This window comes from Copadichromis virginalis, linkage group LG11 (genome assembly GCF_057382275.1).
Source record: "Copadichromis virginalis isolate Kocher_CV1m ecotype Utaka linkage group LG11, C_Virginalis_male_GT1.1, whole genome shotgun sequence".
Classification (NCBI taxonomy): Eukaryota; Metazoa; Chordata; class Actinopteri; order Cichliformes; family Cichlidae; genus Copadichromis; species Copadichromis virginalis.
This window is the reverse complement of record NC_140628.1, coordinates 36,684,342-36,702,264: the sequence shown is the minus strand read 5'-3', so window position 1 is coordinate 36,702,264 and position 17,923 is coordinate 36,684,342. Positions and strand designations below refer to the sequence as shown.

Genomic DNA, 17,923 nt, shown 5'->3' with positions numbered 1-17,923 from the left:
CTTGTCCACACTGCTGAATACATGCATATGCATATTTTCCATTAAATTTGTTTTACTTCTCACAGTTGGGCTTCATTTGGAATTCCCTTTGGAAGTACGAGTGCTTTAGAAAGATTGGAAAGTGAGAAGTGTGCATGGATCACATCACGGTCTTCCTCACCTCTCAGTCAAAGGTCCTGATGAACTCTGTTGCTCTGTCCATGGTGCTGATGTAAGCTATATATGTATATGACAACACATGTTCAGTGGAATTTTAACAAGACACCCACATTTCTGTTTTGTACCCGAGATCCAAACAGCTTTAATTTGAAAAAACAAACACAAACAAACCACTAAATGCTGTTGCTAATGTAGCTAGAATGTTACCACTGCTTAACGTTTACGTCGTACCTCGTGACTACCCTAGAACAGTAACTTTGACGTCACCTCTGTGGCCGTAAACCAATTGTCGTGTTGATACTCGAATTCTTTCATATTTATCCCTGTAAAGTAAGGAGACCGTAACCCTTTATTCGATTAATTTAATTAAACCCTTTATTAATATTCTGGCGCGTGCGGCTCCCGTTACAAGTTTGAAAGACACGTGCAGATGAGAGGCGTCATCAGCTCCTGTGAGACAAATTTGACAAAGATCTGTGACAAAACCGAGCGATAAAGTAATAAATCGGAGGTGTAAAAACACATTTTTTTTACTGTTCTTTGAGGTAAAACCCAACATTTATGATTTTCTGCAGCCTGTCCTGGTAGCTGCCATTCATAAGGATTATTTCTGCAGAAAAAGAATCACATGACGGATTAAATGCCCCCTTTCATGTGCGCGAGCACAAAGCTTGACCCAGAAGTTAACTACCGATGTGATAGCCATCTCTGTCATGGCCATCTCTGACGGAGGTTTTAGAAACCCCTAATGGAAAAAAAAAGCCAGTCTGTGCTGATCTTCCTATGCAAAAACTTTATTCTGAGTATTTTTCACAGTAAGAGTAAACAGTTGACTTTTCATAAGAAGTTCCTGGTCTATAGACACGTTTGTGTTTATTTGTGTGTAAATGAATAAAAGTGTGTAAATACATAAAGTGTTAAATACCGTTTTCACCGCTCCATTTTGACGGAAAAGAGTTCGGTAAGGGGATCCCACACTAAATCAGCAATGAAAGTGTGAAAGTGCGCATATGCTCCACATCCAGCCACAAGCAGCTTGAGCTTTTGTTCTGTTTTAGATAATCTACACGGGATTTCATTTTATTTCACATTTTAGTCTGAATTATTAAAATGCGATGTTTGATTTCTTGTATAATGGTTTTCAAAAGAAACTTTGATATGCGTAAAATCCATGGTTTTACGCGCGACTCCTCACGTCGCCATGTTTGGTTACATGATCACAACAAAATAACAGCTTGTTTTGGACCCGTGTGACAACCTCTCACGTGTGTTTCGCGTGGGAACCAGAAAGTCACTTCCCCTCCGAGCACATTTGTTAAGTGAGGTATCAGGTTTAACAAGTAATAAAGCGAAGATTGAGCCTCCCTGCGACCAGAGAGAAGAGCTGAAGCACACACTCCCACTTAAGCAACATTTGTCTGCACGCTGCCATGTGTTTAGAGGGACAAACGCAGGTCTACTAGACTTCGTTTATTTATTATGACGGTGTTTGGAAAACGCGGTAACATTTGCTTTAAAAATAACGAAATCTTTAAAGACTTTAAGCTCAACTTTGATTTATAAGCAGATCCTTCCGCAACCGTGAGAAAAGCACACAGATTTGACTAAAATTACATTTAATACGCCGTGAAAGATTGCTTCTTCACACAGAATTCGTCGCAAATAAATAAATACAGTCTAAATAAATGAATACAAATGATCCAAATTTGATGAAAACATATATTTTAAATGAGAAATAGTGAACTATTTCTGTGAGGAACACAAAACTCCGATTCTATTAAGAATAAAAGCCTGAAAGCACACATTTTTTTCTACTTTGTGATTCTGCAGGTACTCTTTAATTTCTGTGGGGTTAAATTATTTTTTGTGTGGTGCAGGATTGATCAAAATCGCTGTCTCCTCCATTATATACTTTTTTTGGTCAAACAAAATAACAATTACAGCACTTATTTTACATATCAACAAAAAGTTATATACAGGTATAAGTAGTTAAGAACAAAGCAGTCGTCGAACAAAGAACATTTAAAGAACAGTATAGGTGAGAGATACCATAAAACAGCATACAAGTACAGTAAGGTGACCTATCATATAAAAGTAAAAACAAAAGTACGCACATACAATCTAGCTACATCAATTGAAAAGCTGCATCAAAAATTCAAGTAAGGTGTGAGCTAAGTTACACTTATCCAATGAAGCCTTCCACAGCAGGACTTCATTTTTAAAGCCAGCAAAACACGTTTTCAAGAAGCGACATTTGTGAATGAAAAATTTTGCAACTATAAATAAGTTGTTAATCCCAAAGTCTATTTTTTTATTTTCTGTTTGTAGGCCAAATCTAATTACTTGAAAGGTTAGAGAAGGGCAGTCAAAATTTTTAGAGGTTAACCAGTACTGAAAATCATCCCAAAAACATCTGGAACTAAAAAATATGCTCTGTAGTTTCAACATCAGTACTGCAGAAAGTGCATGCGGTCGTATCTATATTGAATTTCTTGTGAAGATAATCATTGGACGGATATATGGCATTTAAACAACCGGATGTTGCTACAGCTTGTCACAAACCAGGAAAAGAACCCGGAGATTCTATTGGTGGAACTCGGTCGGGAGGCGGGGCTTGTGTAGGATACAGGAAAAGGTATTTTTTGTCTTGTAATTGGTGTGAATGTTAAAAACACATAAACTTTTTTCCATGTAAGTTGAAGTATTAGCATATAAGACAAATGCACCGTTGTTACACAAACTGCATTGTGACTGTGCGCAGGGAAGTGAGCGTTCATGTTAGGAGTGAAGAGGCTGGAGAAACGGTTCGTGTGGGGACGCTATTTTAAAGCCTAGGCTATAACTAACTTTTAGACTTCACTGGTTTGAGCGTGTTATTGAAAGAGCCGGTGCTGTTTCCTAACCTTTTCCCCGTTTCAGAGCTTCTAATTTAAATAAGCAAGTCGTAAAACAACGGGAGAGAAAGCGAGTGAGCTTTATTTCCGCGTTTAGCGTCAACTGAATGTAACGCCATAGTTTGTCTGTATACGAGCTATCATTCAGTCTTTCTGCAGCAGGTTTTTGTTCTAAAAATGACATTTAAAGGCGTTTTAACATTTTAATATTCTTAAAAGTTATTTAGTAGCAGGCTGCTGAAATATGAGGTGGTTTGAAATTAATCTAAACAATTTAAAAATCGTTCGGTAGGGGATGCAGGGTGTCTGCTGTCGCCTCATGATTGCTTATCGTGATTTCATTACAGTGTAACTCTGTCCATAGCCTTTTTAATAGTTTGAATAACCTTTAATTAAATTCACAACATGTGAAAAACTCTACCCCCCCTCCCCCCCCCCTCCTTTAATCTCACACAGTGGACGTAAGACAGTTTGATCATGAAGTTAAACAGCTTAAATAACTGAAGCAAAGTATGAATCCAAACATTTTGTCTGTAGATTCTTCCTCCTGCAGTGGTTTGTATATTCCACCTATTCTACTTTTATACCTTTCTTTTAAATACTCAGGCTAGACCTCTGCGTTCGTGATTATGGTGCTCTGGCAAAGGCTCCTCTCTTTTCCAGATCTATTTCAGCAATTGAGACATTGTTCAGTATAACAAAAGATGAGGTGCAAATTAGAGAAATGAGAGGCTGATTAGTCAGTGTTCAAAAATCATGGAATTTCTTGATGCAAACAGGTTTCCTCTGTGTGGAAATGACACTTCAGGAGACCCAGATTTAAGTTTTATCACTTGGCTTACTTGATAGGAGAGAACAGCTAAGGAATAAAATAGAGACTGATGTTTGAGTGTGTTTTATTAACTCTCCTGAAGCATCCTGACCTAAATTGCTTCATTTGCACTGTACTTTGTAGTTTGTCCACTTAAATTCTCTGTGTTTCAAGACAAGAAGCTTCCAGAAGCTCTGAGATCGAGGGTTGTGCAACTATGATGGTACTTTCATACATTCACTCACGTTTCTTTCATTAATTTTTTAAATATGTATTTGTTCATATATGTGGTGTTACACAATGTAAAATCTGCACTTATTTAATTGATTGTCTTCTGCAGCAGCATTCCAGCAACTGGACTAAACTTGAGCCTGGGGTGAACACTACAGATGCAGACAAGGCTCCAACTTACAGGTGAATTACGAGAAATCAACAGTGATTCAGATTTCTTTGCCAGAAGAAGACCCAGTTTTGCAAAATCTTAATTCTGCATTTGACATAAAATGAAGTGTTAAAAATGACGCTGTGTTCCTTTTTATTTTTTCACTTTAGCCTTCAGTCTGAAGCGGGAGACTTTGAATGCAGTGTCTCTGGCTTGCGCTGGGTTTGTAAGGAAAAGATCAGCTTTCAGTACCACTTCTGCTCTTGGGGAGGACACATGGAGAGAGTGGAAAGCAGACAGTACATGCCTGCAGGTCCTGTAATTGATGTTGCAGTCACTGCTGGGCAGTTAAGTGAAATGCACCTGCCACACTGGGTTTGTATAGGTAAAAGGACATGAAGAAGTTACTAATATATTAAAAAACTTTTGCATTTCTGATCCAAACTTTCTTCTTTCTCTTTGTGTTTTCTGTGTATTTTTGTGCAGATGACATCCCCGACAAGTTTGCAGTCCTGCATCTAGATGACTGCGGAGATTTTGTAGAAGAAGTGCGTGAGGTCACAGCATCACACGTCAAGTTAAACGAGTTAACTTACTTTCCGAAAGCAGTCGTGATGAAGATGGGCCCCCCTGTTAAAATCAGCTGTAACGTGTTGCTATACTACAAACCCAACACCCCATTCCTCAAACTCCACGTCTTTGTGATTCCAAATGATCCTGCTCTACAACGGGTAACTGAATCTGTATTTGTCACAGGAAAAATAACACAGACTCAGACTGACCCCAATAGAGTATTAGACATATGCTGTAGTTGAATGATGGCTTTAACTTGCAGGGCTGAAAAGTGGAGCCAATGCGGAATATGCATTCTTTCTAATTACTAGAAAGGGAAGACTCCTCTGGTCTACTCTAGGGAAATTGCGATTGTGTTTCAGGGACTTCACAAACTTTGAAAGGTGGCAATCTTACTTATATGGTCTGTTTCATTAGAAGATAGATGTTCAAATTTGAAGAGTAGTATTTCATAAGAAAAGTTATTTTAAGATAATTAAAAAAAGAATTAAGGGATAAAAGTGAATATTAAGAGAAGGAAGTCATTTTACTTTAAGATAGAATGTATACATTTGTGGAAAATATTTCAGTTTTCTTTTTATAAGCTGGCTGTAAACACTTGTTTTGGTAACCCATGGATTAATGATGTATGTGAATGCAGTTGCAGTGACAACAGAAAACGGTTAATCTTCATGTACGAGTCATGAGATCTGTCTGTCAGATAATGTTACATTTTACCGACTTAAGTAAAATATAATCTCACTGATTTATAGCCACAGCAGATAATAACATTATAAAATTGTTAATGAAAAGCTGAATATAAATTATATATGAAATATAATCCTAGAGTTCTGGAAACAAACAGGATACAAAAGTAGAGTGTTATAAATATTATTTTAAGTCTGCTTTGAATAATATCTTTATTCTCGGCAACAGCACTTTTTCTTCAAATGTATTTACACTAATTTAGAGTAAACTCCATACATTGTTTTTAAACTGTATTTAAAGACAACAGATGGAAATGCTGAGGCAATCCTGAAGGACTTTTGGACTTGACGTATATTTGTAGGGTCTTTACCTCACAACAGAAAGCACCTTGAGGCACCTGGTGTTGTGATTGGATAATACTGAGTTGAATTTTTTTTTTTTTTTCCTCACAGAAAGTGGACAAGCAAGAATTGTGTTATGGATATGAAAAAATTACCAAGCCACGCCCAGATGAGTACCTCAAAATGCATCATGGTTTCTCCCTCACAGCCGACACCGACTCGGCAGAAATTCAACCAAAGGTACGCTTTTTACACTCTGTCAGCAACTGTGGTGCTTTAGGATCAGAGCATTTTTACGACGGGTTGTAAATAGTGTGACCAGTATGGGTGGGAATCACAGAGGAATCTGCAGTAAGATATTGTCACATTTCTTCACTACTCTATGAATAGATAAATGCATTTGAATACACTGTCCTGTGAGCAAGAGTCAGGAAGATTTCTGGTTTCCATTTGTAGTCCACTAATAGTTCTTTCAATCGGTTACTTAGAGCAGGTTTTGCATTTGCTGGAATGCAATCTGGAAACCATCGGCTGTCACCCAAAGATGGTTTAGCTTTTTATTTACCTTGTTAAACGTCTCTGTTCCTCAATAAAGAACGTGTGGACATAATTGAAATACTGGCCTGAGAATCCACTGTGTGGACCAGAAGCACTGAAAAATTGGTGACTTTCACCAGAAGCTTTGTCATCAGACTTGCTGATAGATTTCCAGGTTAAGTCACAGAGCAGCTGCATATTCAGTTGACTCTTTGCAGTCTTTTATTTTTATTATTTTGCTTCTGATGGAACTGGACTAACTCCTCCCTTCTCTGTTATATTTTTAACTAGAAAATAACCCTCAGATATAATGGCCAGGACTCCAACTTCTATGAAGTGTACATTGAAAATCCCAAAGGATGCTTCAATCTAAAACTTCAGTATGCTTTGTCCAAAAAATATGAACCGGTGTATGAACCTGTCTGGACCTGTAAACTCCAAAAAGGTCAGTAATTGAAATGAAACAAATCAAATTTGTATATCCTAATGCACACTCAAAGGGTTAGATACTGTTATTTTTAATATACTATTGTCAGAAAACATGATATTCTCAAAGAATATGTTTTTAATATATTTTTACTTAAAGATGGAGATCATAGCTTTGATAAGTTTTTTTTTTTTTTTCCTTTTTATTTGGCTGGAGCCATTTAAATTTTGCTCACTTGTCAATTATTATTTCAAAGAGATTGGAATATGTCACATTTAACTATTAAATAGAATACTTCAGATAGCACGTAGCTTTTTGTATAAAATCTTTATGGTGACTGTAAAATAACATTTACTGTTTAGATTGTTATTTGCTTTGTATTTTATTTCAGACGATCATCCAAAGTCTGGTTATGGGGAAGGTGAGATCCAAACAGCTTTCGCTAATCTATCAAGTAGAAAAGTATTCAGTGTTGTGTTCTTGTTATTAATCTTTTGCATCTAGAAGAATGCATGTTGTGCAGTTCCACTTATAAACGGTTCATGTTAGAGACCCATCTGAAGTGATAAATGTAGACTTTCAGGCAATAAGTGATTCAAAGGTAGAAATGTTGTGAGTGCATAAGGGAGAGAAAGTTCAGGACAAATTTGAAAAAAGATTACATTTCAGACATTTTGAGAACAAAACGGTTAGATTATTTAGTGCCAGCGATTTATAATAAGTGTGAAGTCATTTTAATATTTTCTGTACAGGTCCAAGATCCTCGAGGGGAGTAACCGGTGTCACTACTGTTGGTAAGTTCACAAATATTAACTCTGCTCTCTTCTCAGTAAATGATTTTCACATTTCTGCGCTAAAATTACTTAGGACCTCACTGCAAACACAACTAAGACTGTAAGACAAGTTTAAAACTGAACTGAACTTTTAATCAAGAATGGAAACTGGGGAAAATAAACGAATACCAATATCCTAGAAGAAAAAAACAAACAGTGGGAGGGTGAAGGACTTTGAATGAGATGAGATGATGACTTAACAGAGACTGAGGAAGAACAGATTCAAGAACCATGACGGGGGGCAGGTGAACTCAGTTGAGCCAAAAAAACACTGGTTTGGGGCATCAAAGGCTACAGAGGGTAATAATTAAACAAAACTTTCCACTCTTTATACCCAGTAATACTCGTTCTGCTTCATCCACACTTACTGTGTACTCGGTGAAACAATAATTGTTAACCGTCACAACACTTAAAGCCAGGAAATATTCGGATAAAGTTTTTGTGGCTCTAATCTGGATTCGAGTCCTTTGATAGTGAATATCTGTTGATACAGAGTCTGATTCATATATTGACATGCAGTATCAGCATGCAATGTGAATATTTGTTGTAAAAAATATTTGTGCAGACAACCTTGAGACAAATATTTCCATCCCTCCCTCCCTCCCTTTATCCGGGGCCGGGTCGCAGGTGCAGCAGCCTAAGCAGAGAGCCCCAGACCTCCCTCTCCCCAGCCACCTCCTCTAGCTTATCTGGGGGAACACCAAGACGTTCCCAGGCCAGCCATGAGATATAATCTCTCCAGCGTGTCCTGGGTCTGCCCCGGGGCCTCCTCCCGGTGGGACACGCCCGGAACACCTCACCCAGGAGGCATCCTTGTCAGATGCCCGAACCACCTCAGCTGGCTGATTTCGATGTGGAGGAGCAGCGGCTCTTCTTTGAACCCCTCCCGGATGACTGAATTTCTCACCCTATCGCTAAGGGAGAGGCCAGCCACCCTTTGGGCGAAGCTCATTTCCGCCGCTCGTATCCGCGATCTTGTTCTTTCAGTCACTACCCACAGCTCGTAGCCATAGGTGAGGGTAGGGACGTAGATCGACCAGTAAATTGAGAGCTTTGCTTTTACGCTCAGCTCCCTCTTCACCACGACGGACCGGTGCAGCGGCCGCAGCACCAATCCGTCTGTCGATCTCCGGCTCCCATCACTCGTGAACAAGACCCCGAGATACTTGAACTCCTCCACTTGTGGCAGGAACTCATCCCCGACCCGGAGTGGGCACTCCACCCTTTTCCGGCTGAGAACCATGGCCTCAGATTTGGAGGTGCTGATCCTCATTCCCGCTGCTTCACACTCGGCTGCGAACCGTTCCAGTGTGAGCTGGAGGCCATCACCTGATGAAGCCAACAGAACCACATCAAAATATTTTTTCATTAGGTTTTATTCTTAATTTATGATGCATAAATGATTTAACACAGACTGTAAAGATAACAGAAAACCTGCAAGTTTAATTCTTACAACCTGCAGCAGTGATTTTTACTATTTTAATTATTAATTTGAAAAGCAGCTTTCATGCTTGGCACTTTGAAAGTGATTGTAGTATTGGACTAGTATGAATCTTCCCAGCAGCCTGCTCAAACATTTGTTTGCATTCAAACACAGTGTTGCAGGCCCTGTGCAGTCAAATGATCTGAAACTGTTCTGCTCTAATCCAGTCCTTTAAAATGTTTCAGCCTGGCAAATCTCAACTTCAAACCCATAGAGATGAATTAGGAAAATACTTCCCAAATCTAAAAAAGAAACGTCGGATGTGATCCTTTTGTATTCTAAATATTTATAAAATACTTATAAAAGCATCCTGTAATTTATCATTTTCTTCCTCCTAGACAAACACTGTGAATGAGCTGCCTGCAGTGATGCAGAAAGTAAGTAACATCAGTTTACTCTGACTTCATGCTGCAAATCTTAATGTGATAGGATGCAAGTGGATGATTTATAGTTTTAAAATTGTGTTAATAAGCTTGTGATTGAACTGGATGTGTAGCTTGTCATCAGTTATCCGCCAGGTAAGTTATGGTCAAGTCATACCCCTTTGTTTGTTTGACTTGACTTCATCAGGGACCAACGGCAGCATCAGATGGAGAGAGGCTTTAGGAGGGAGAAGCTCAATGAATTTAAGTTGTTTCTGAGGCACGGAAACATCGTTACTGAACTTTCTCGCATCCCAGATGACAAACTGGAGAACACAGACCAGTCAGGCCTGTTCGATCTCTTGCGTAGACTTACACTTAGCAGTCTGTGGAAGTGACCAAAGATTTTTTCAAGAAATGTAAAAACCAAGACCTGGTATATATGCCATCAGACATCATGATCCAAAGTTTCTTTTAAAAACTCACTGTTTATCTAATAAAATGTTTTGCCTTTTGATTGCACAGAATGTGGTCCATCCATCCATTCTTTATTTATTGTCACTTGTTTGGATGCAGGTAGTGGGGGAATGTCTTCACAGACATTCAGGAAGAATCCTTATCAGATGCACATGAGTCAAATAACAGAACCACAGTATAACAGGGGTTGGTGTTATATATACATGTACATTATATATAATATACAAGTATAATGGTGCTGACTGAGCCATAAAGCAGTAAAACTCTGTCAAGACGTTACTACAGTTATTTTCTTCAGAAGATTGAAATTAATGGAGAAAAGGTTTTGTCGGGGGAAGTTGCCTATAACGAGCTGCAGGGCCGGAAGTGATGAGGCATTCACGGTCCATAAATTGCACTTCATATAAAATGTGTATGAGAACTATAAGGATTCAAGGAGCTTTATTTGTCATTCGCATCACATGTTTACATGAGGTGGAACGAAGAAACAGAATTTAAAAAAACAGAATTTAAAAAGTATTAAAGTTTTTGGGTTTTTTTTTTTCCAAAACAGAAAAACAAGTAATAAAATAATACAATAGAGTACCAACCTGAGTACAAGTATGAATATAGAATGTAGGTATAAATACTTTAGCAGCAAAAGGGCATGATGACCAGCATTGAGACGGTGTCACTTTATCACTGCTGGTGTCACATAAAGCCTGCAATATAGTTTGAAACTAACGGTGACGATAGGGGGAAAAATGCCACTGATTCTTACGGGGTTAAGACACGTTTTGCTCCCTGGGACCTGACACCACACACGCGTGGAAAACAAATGACCTCTGAGCAGCTCGGGGCGATGCTGGTGACAGGATAGACGCTGAATACAAAGGAAACAAACGCAGACGTGAGCTGTGTGTTAATTATGTGAAATGATCTTGACTTTAATGGATCCTGCTATTCTAAATATGTTTAAAGGCAACTGTGAGAAATGAAACTGGATGATGCAGAAAAAAGTGGATGTAGTTATTAATATTATTATTCATATTATTATTATTATTATTATTGAGTTGTCTTAAATTATCTGAACTATATTAACTAATCTTAATCCAAAAGTCTTTCAGTGCCAGTAAATAAAGTGCGACAATGGCTATGATGTCTTTGAAGTGAGAGCTGCTGAGCTCTTTCATTTCATGACCAGTCTTCACACCTGGAGGATGTAACTCTGCAGGAGGCCGAGCTTCACACCTCTGCCTCGGACTAAAAAGAGCTGAAAGAGTAAAAGGCCTCCGGGTTTCCTTTAATCTTGAAACAATCATCTGACATGTTTTTAAAGATTTATTTGGTTGTTTTAACTTTGAAGAGTACAGCTCGCCATAGGGAGAAATCCAGAATAAATTATTGTGCAAAAACCGACCAGAAATATCTTCAGATTGAATAGAAGTGATGTTGTACACAGAGACACAGGTGTCGCTCGTTCCACCAGAGAGGTGAATATGAAGGTCTGCGTGGGTCTCCCAGCCTCAAACCCTGAGCTTCCACACCTGGAAATGTGATGGATGGACACTCAGTCATTATCCACTACCGCAGCATGCTCTTTAATCATGACGGCACATAGTAGCAGCTTTTAGTAGCGCATCAAAGAGGACAAAATCTCCTCGGCTTCGTGAAACTCACCTCTTCACTCGCTCTTCAGCGCAGCAATCCCAGCTGGACCGCTCGGCTGATCCAGCTCACCTGTGTCGCAGCCTGGGAGAGTCCCCGTTCCCCTGAGCCACTTACGTGGCTGACTGAGCTCATTGAAAAGTATTTAAAACAGTGAATCAACCCTATTACACATACAGATCAAGTCATACTCGGGTATTTACAATATTTACAGGACCTGAAGTTATGCGTCTTCATAAGACTACAGTTTTTAAAAAGAAGTTGTGTGTTTTTGCCAAATAGTTTATAGTCATTGATTGTTCTGAAGTCCCTGCCTGGTGATCAGGGCCAAGGTCTCCACAAAGTGTGGCTGGAGGGGGAGCTCTGGGCTGAGCTCTGTTTGGTCGCTCCTCTCTCCGCTCTGATCTCGGACTCTCTTTGTTTCTGAGGCTGTTTGGGGACTCTGGGAAACCTTTGTTGGAGTGGGAGTGGGTAAGGTCGGATCAAACGTTTCTCCCCTGAGGCACGTGCCGGGAGTCTGAGCTTGGACTTCTGCCTCAGCACCCGCAGAATAAACTTTGCGTGCGGCAAAAAGTTTCTGCTTTGGAGACCTTCGGGCTGTGAGTGTGAACGGGCCAAACGAGCGGCAAAAGCTGCATCCAGCGCCGATCCGAGCTCCGACCCTTTCCCCTCGGGGCCCAGAAACCCCGCAGCTGTCTGCAGGCAAGTGGAGAAACCGTCCTGGAAGGAGCGTTTCTGGTCCCCACGTCCACCTGTAGTCTTGTCTCCTTTGGCAGTGTTCTGGAGGAAGAGGACTGTGTGATCCAGTATCTCAGCTTTCTCCACTCGGTGCTGAGTGGACCCCTGCATGAGAGCAGCAAGTTAACCTTCATGTTTCATAATAATAAATTAATAAAAACCACAAGTATGAACCACATCGATTTATTTCTATAAAATTCATAGAGAACTAAAAACTTCTCTTACTTCTTGTGGCTCCTGCAGAAACATGGTCCTCAGACACTCCAAACTGCGGTTCATTCTGTCCCTCCGACGTTTCTCCACCTGAGATTTTATTAACTATCGCAAAAAAAAAAAGAAAAAAAAGAAAAGAAAACCAAAGTCTAAACGTGGTTTCCTGATTTTGTTTAATTATATACCGCGTAAAAAGAAAAACTACCAAAGAAAAGCAAAAAAAAAAGGAGCAAATGGAAATGACTAAATGATTAGAGGGAATTCAGCGCACTAAATTATACAAACTATTTCATATCTCCAAATTACTGAAATTTTGACAAAGCTGATGCTTTAATCTTCAATGAATCTGATTGTTATTGTGGTAATAACAGAGAATCACTATATGAAATGAAATCACGTCACTTGACAGGTATCTGGAATTCCTTTACCTTTCTATTATTTGTTGCTTCCTCCGCCTCATGTAACAGCTTCCTACCAACCGATGGTCCCATGTTCTGCTCTGGTCTACTGGTAACAGCTTCCTTCGCAGTCTGTTACTGATCTGGAAATGAGGCTCTAGTTTCCTGCCACTTATTTTTTACTGTGGTCCTGACAGCCTCTCAGACTCCTCCTACTTCCCTACCCCTCCTCCAGGTCCCTTGGTCTCACCGTTTGGTAACACTGCAAATGAAAAAATCCTAGATTTGTTTTTATTTTTGAACTTGTCTAATCTCGATCTGATGTCAAGAGTATAAAACAAGAAAATGAATCTTATGCGCAGTCGCGTGCGTAAAGTTAAAAAAAAAGTCTTGCGTCAAAACGTTTGAAAATTTAACTTAAAATAAACATAATTTTACTCCAGATGCTGTTCTGTTTTTTCCTGCTCTTGTGCTTCATTTGAAAAAGCTGGTAGCTCATTTTGCTTTGGGAGAGGGGGGCTATTTGCGCATGCAAAGCTGACACGTGCCTTAATCAAGGAAAGCTTGCTTTTTAGGAGCGACGGTGTGATCCTATGACCAGTTTTCATTTCAGAACTATTTTAAGTTGAATAAAAAACAATCACTTACAGGAGGAGAAAGATTTTCAGATTTTTCGCCGAGCCAATATAGGGGAGACCGGGGATAGTTGTAACATTTTTGACATTTCTGTCTGTAAATTGGAGCTCTTTTAAGGTAGTGGATTCAAAATGTAATGCAAAGTATTTACATGTCTCTGCTATTAAATAGTGCAGCTATTTTCTCTGCAGCACAATTACCCATTGCATGGTATGGCCTCAAACACAAAGAGTGAAATGTTACAATTAACCCCATAGTCTGGGTTAGTTGTAACATATCCTGGGGTGAAATGTAACACAATGAAATAAGGGTACTAACAAAACATTAACATGTAATCTTTGTTTATTCATCACATGAATGCACTTACATCCATTTATGTAGCTATGTGTGTGTGTGTGTGTGTGTGTGTGTGTGTGTGTGTGTGTGTGTGTGTGTGTGTGTGTGTGTGTGTGTGTGTGTGTGTGTGTGTGACAGAATGCAGAAATCTAGCTTTTGAACATATTCCAACCCCCCAAAAAAGACAAATTATGGAATTTTCTGCAACTGAATATTTCATTAATTTTGGTTGGTCTTCCTTGAGTTTGGCCTCATTGGTTCAGTGGGCATTATAACCTACAACTCTTGCACCAATTTTGAACATAACAATGAAGCTGAAAAATGTAGTTGTTCACCAGCATCGCAATTCCATTACTTTTTATCATGGCTTACCTTGGTGTGGTTTGCAAAGTGCTTCAGAAAGATGAGGGAATCTGTTTCTTGCACCCATCCTGACTTATTTCCACTACCAGTACTTCCTACTGGTCCATCTCTGACACAGTGGTCTGCATAATGTATGTGTGGGAACACAAACAGTGGGGGAATTGTGTTGCCAATGGCATTAACCGCATATACAAATGCGACCAGTGAACCTCTCTCTGCTGATGTCGTTGCCCCAACTTGTTTAATATAAGTTAAAGTAATAGTGTGGTAAGTTGTAACATCTGCATTATTGTTACAACTAACCCAGACTGTTGCTGTTACAACTGACCCAGACTCCTATAGCCATGAACTAGCTAACATTACAGCCAACGGCTAAAACATTAGCACTAAAGACCTACACAGAATATATCTCCATAGACATACAAATAACATAATTTAGGTTTGATGAGTTTAACTGCAAAGCAGATAATGCTATTAGAAATTGAAATAAAATAGAAAAACTTACTTTTTGGCATACAAATTACTTTTTTTCGTGTTAAATTGTCTGTGTTTGACGAAATGTGCTGATTTTTCACATGTGATAGCAGAACTGAATTGGGCATGCACAGGATGAGTCACATCATTTGAAACTTAACCCTGATTGGAGAAATTGGAAGTGTTACAACTGACCCACGTTACAACTATCCCCGGTCTCCCCTACTTAATTCAGAAAATTCTTTAATTTGTACAGAGAAAGCAGCATCGAAATGATCGAGATATTTCTCGTGGGAAAGGAGGAATTAGCGCTGCATTTACAGCTACCTGTTAAAATTGACACAACTCTGAAAGTGAGAGGCGACACTTCCCACGTTCGCACGCGTATTTTCCACTTTTTACAATCCAGACGCTTTTCTTTCCAAGCTCCTTAGAATTCCCACCGACATTCATGCAAATAAGATGCAGACAGAAAAAATTCTTCCAAGATATGAACAGATCTTTAAATTAATGCAGTTAAATGCCAGGGAACAACTAAAAAAAAACATCACGGTCTTCATGTAGTCAAAGTTGATTCGTCAGTTTTAATTCCTGTTCCCTTAAATCTACAGATACAAACATTTAGACACTAAAACAGCAACACATAAATGCCAGCCCGTTTATCACCGACTCACTGTCACTTTGAAAATAGACCTTTTGTCGCACAGTATCATGCAAATAATTATTCATGAACGCCGATAAAGGTAGTGTGAGGTTTGTGAATCACCTCAGGGTGACTTTGATATTCAGAGTGTGGCAACACGAGGCAACAGACACGTGCCAAAATACAATGACTATTCAGTAGATCTTTATTATTATTCACGGAAGTGAGATAGATTATTAGTAATGACAAATACGCCGCGATTAGAATTAATTGATAAAGTTTTTCAGAAGCTCACTAAAACCTACTACAGGTAGGAATACATCATCCCTCCACAACTGGTCGCTGAAGATGTAACAAATATAAACATGTATGCATATATTTAATTACTGATTAAGGCATCTAATTTCCTTTAAACGTTTTACTTTTAATACATTTGTAGTAATTTTGGAGATACATGCAGACTGAATGGCGCGTCGCTTGGAGTTTTCCCTAATCCTCTGGCGCGTGCAGCTGCCCATACAAGTGGGAGAGGCACGAGCCTTTGAAATGTGTAATCAGCCCCTCTGAGACTTTACTTGCATATGTGACAAAAGAGCCGCCCACACAGCGTGAAGCTCAGGTAAATCACTCCGACCTTTTAGGCCATTATCCTGTACAGAGAAATGAGATGTGTCCTTATAAAACAGGCTCTGGGGTAAAATGGTTATGAAGACAAAGCCGAGGCATCTTTCAAGTGTCGAAGTTTTTAGCAGTGAGCAAAAATCTGCAGCAAGGAAAAGTCTCATGTTGTTCCTATATTTTTTTCATTAACATTTCTATATTCATGTCTGTAGATATTTGTCTTTTAATCATGACTGTATAACAACAACTTTGTGCACACATGTTTCGCCGACTAAGAGTCAGGAAAGTGTATTCTGAATTTGAGGGAGTGCGTAATTTTTTTAGGCGCATCCTTGAAAACGTGTGAAAAAGGGGACTGATATCAAAAGGTAACAGTAGCCTGTTTGTGTGTTTAATGTAAATATGTAATTTTCTTGTTTTCCGCCTCCTCTCCCAAAGACTCTTCTTTAGGATGTATCACTTCTAACACGTAATAAAGTGAGAAACTATTCTACAGTTCGATTCCCATGAGAGAGAGTTTGGTGAGGTATCCCACGGTAAACGATGGCGATAAAAGTGTGAATATCCATTAAATATTCAGCCAAACTCAATCAACATCAGCTTTTATCTGTTGTTAGATAATCTAAAAGGGATTTAATGTTAATACAACTTTTCAGTCTGGATTTCTGAATTGTTATGAGAGGTCTGCAAAGGGATCTTCAAAAGAAACCGTGACGCTAAATTCCATATTTTTATGCGGGACTCTTTAAATGGTTAAGTTTGGTTAAATGGTCACAAAAATGAGAACCTATTTGGGGATCTTGTGACAAGGTCTAACGTGTGCTGTGCGTGGGAATCCAAGAGTCACCTTTCCTCCAAGAACACTTTGCAAATGAAGTATCAGTTTTAACAGGTAATAAAGTGAAGATTGAGCCTGCTGCTCCACATTCCCACGGCCAGAAAGAGCTGCAAGAAGCAGTTTCCCACTGTCACACTTTTCCAACATTTGTCTACTTAGTGCTGTGTGCCACGACAAATGTGCATCCACCAAATTAAAAGCATTTTTTGTCACATGGTTTGGAAAACACCGGAACACTTGCTTTACGCACCTCTAAGTCTCACCATTAATATATAATCAGTTGCAAATAAAACACATTAGTACTAAATACATCCAAAGTAAAAAATATTTTTTTATATACACTGGCATTAGTAATAGGGTGTATGAGTATATTTGTTAGTAGTAGATGGGCTACCTGATTCCGGTAGAGAGCTTTTCGGGATGACCAGATATATCTGAGCTCTGATCACTGATTACATTTAATTCCACCTGTTTACAGACCTGCCTTCGCCACGATTCTCTTATCATGCAAGTCATTTACACCTCTGCAGCTGACAAATGCGCCTGGGAACCCAAATGCAGACGTGTAAATGACGTGCACACCTTGTGCTAGTTTTCGGGATGTATCAATTTTAACACTTAGCTGTCAGCGCAACTCTAATTCAGTCTTCCCACAAATACGCTCCTTCATCTGAAGAAAGACATTTATAAAAAAAAAAAAAGAAGAAGAAGAAGAAGAGGAAAACAAACGGAGAGAAAAATATTTTTTGTTCTGATTTAATTCAATTAGTAGAAAAAAGTCAAGAATGAAAATGACGATTTTTGTCTTTTTGTCAGTAGAAATCAAAACAGTTCCAATTGTAGCCAGAATTTCGAGTATAACAACAATAATTAATAAATAAATGAAATCTGTGCTGAGAACCATTCATCTGATAATTATTTAACTTAAAAATAATGAGACCAGAATATCTGCAGGACGTTTCCTCGGAGCAGTAGCTGCTGGCCTTGGACGTCACCAGAAAGAGGCCAGTGTTTTACGCATCACTGCCTGTGCAAAAGTGAAAACCTCGC

The 17,923-nt window shown here is 39.0% G+C and overlaps 2 protein-coding genes across 7 annotated transcripts; one reads left to right on the top strand and one right to left on the bottom strand.

Moving 5' to 3' along the window:
* Window positions 1-2,741: 2,741 nt before the first annotated feature.
* On the top strand, window positions 2,742-10,006 carry LOC146699356 (NACHT, LRR and PYD domains-containing protein 1 homolog). 6 transcript variants are annotated; one of them, XM_085472251.1, is made up of 10 exons: window positions 2,742-2,794; window positions 4,039-4,087; window positions 4,208-4,278; window positions 4,417-4,631; window positions 4,733-4,977; window positions 5,959-6,087; window positions 6,676-6,829; window positions 7,203-7,232; window positions 7,564-9,504; window positions 9,698-10,006. In XM_085472251.1, the coding sequence occupies exons 2-9, from the start codon at window positions 4,082-4,084 to the stop codon at window positions 7,707-7,709; spliced, it is 996 nt and encodes a 331-aa protein (XP_085328377.1). In that variant the 5' UTR covers window positions 2,742-2,794; window positions 4,039-4,081; the 3' UTR covers window positions 7,710-9,504; window positions 9,698-10,006. The 6 variants fall into 6 exon arrangements, with proteins under 6 accessions (XP_085328377.1, XP_085328374.1, XP_085328375.1 ...); XM_085472248.1 differs by having other exon boundaries at window positions 4,205-4,278; XM_085472249.1 differs by having other exon boundaries at window positions 2,773-2,794; window positions 4,009-4,087; window positions 4,205-4,278.
* Window positions 10,007-11,795: 1,789 nt separating this feature from the next.
* LOC146699355 (transcription factor HES-4-B-like) lies at window positions 11,796-13,160 on the bottom strand. The gene is made up of 3 exons (XM_085472744.1): window positions 12,993-13,160; window positions 12,577-12,669; window positions 11,796-12,456 (listed from the first exon to the last, which is right to left on the bottom strand). The coding sequence occupies exons 1-3, from the start codon at window positions 13,053-13,055 to the stop codon at window positions 11,935-11,937; spliced, it is 678 nt and encodes a 225-aa protein (XP_085328870.1). The 5' UTR covers window positions 13,056-13,160; the 3' UTR covers window positions 11,796-11,934.
* Window positions 13,161-17,923: the final 4,763 nt, after the last annotated feature.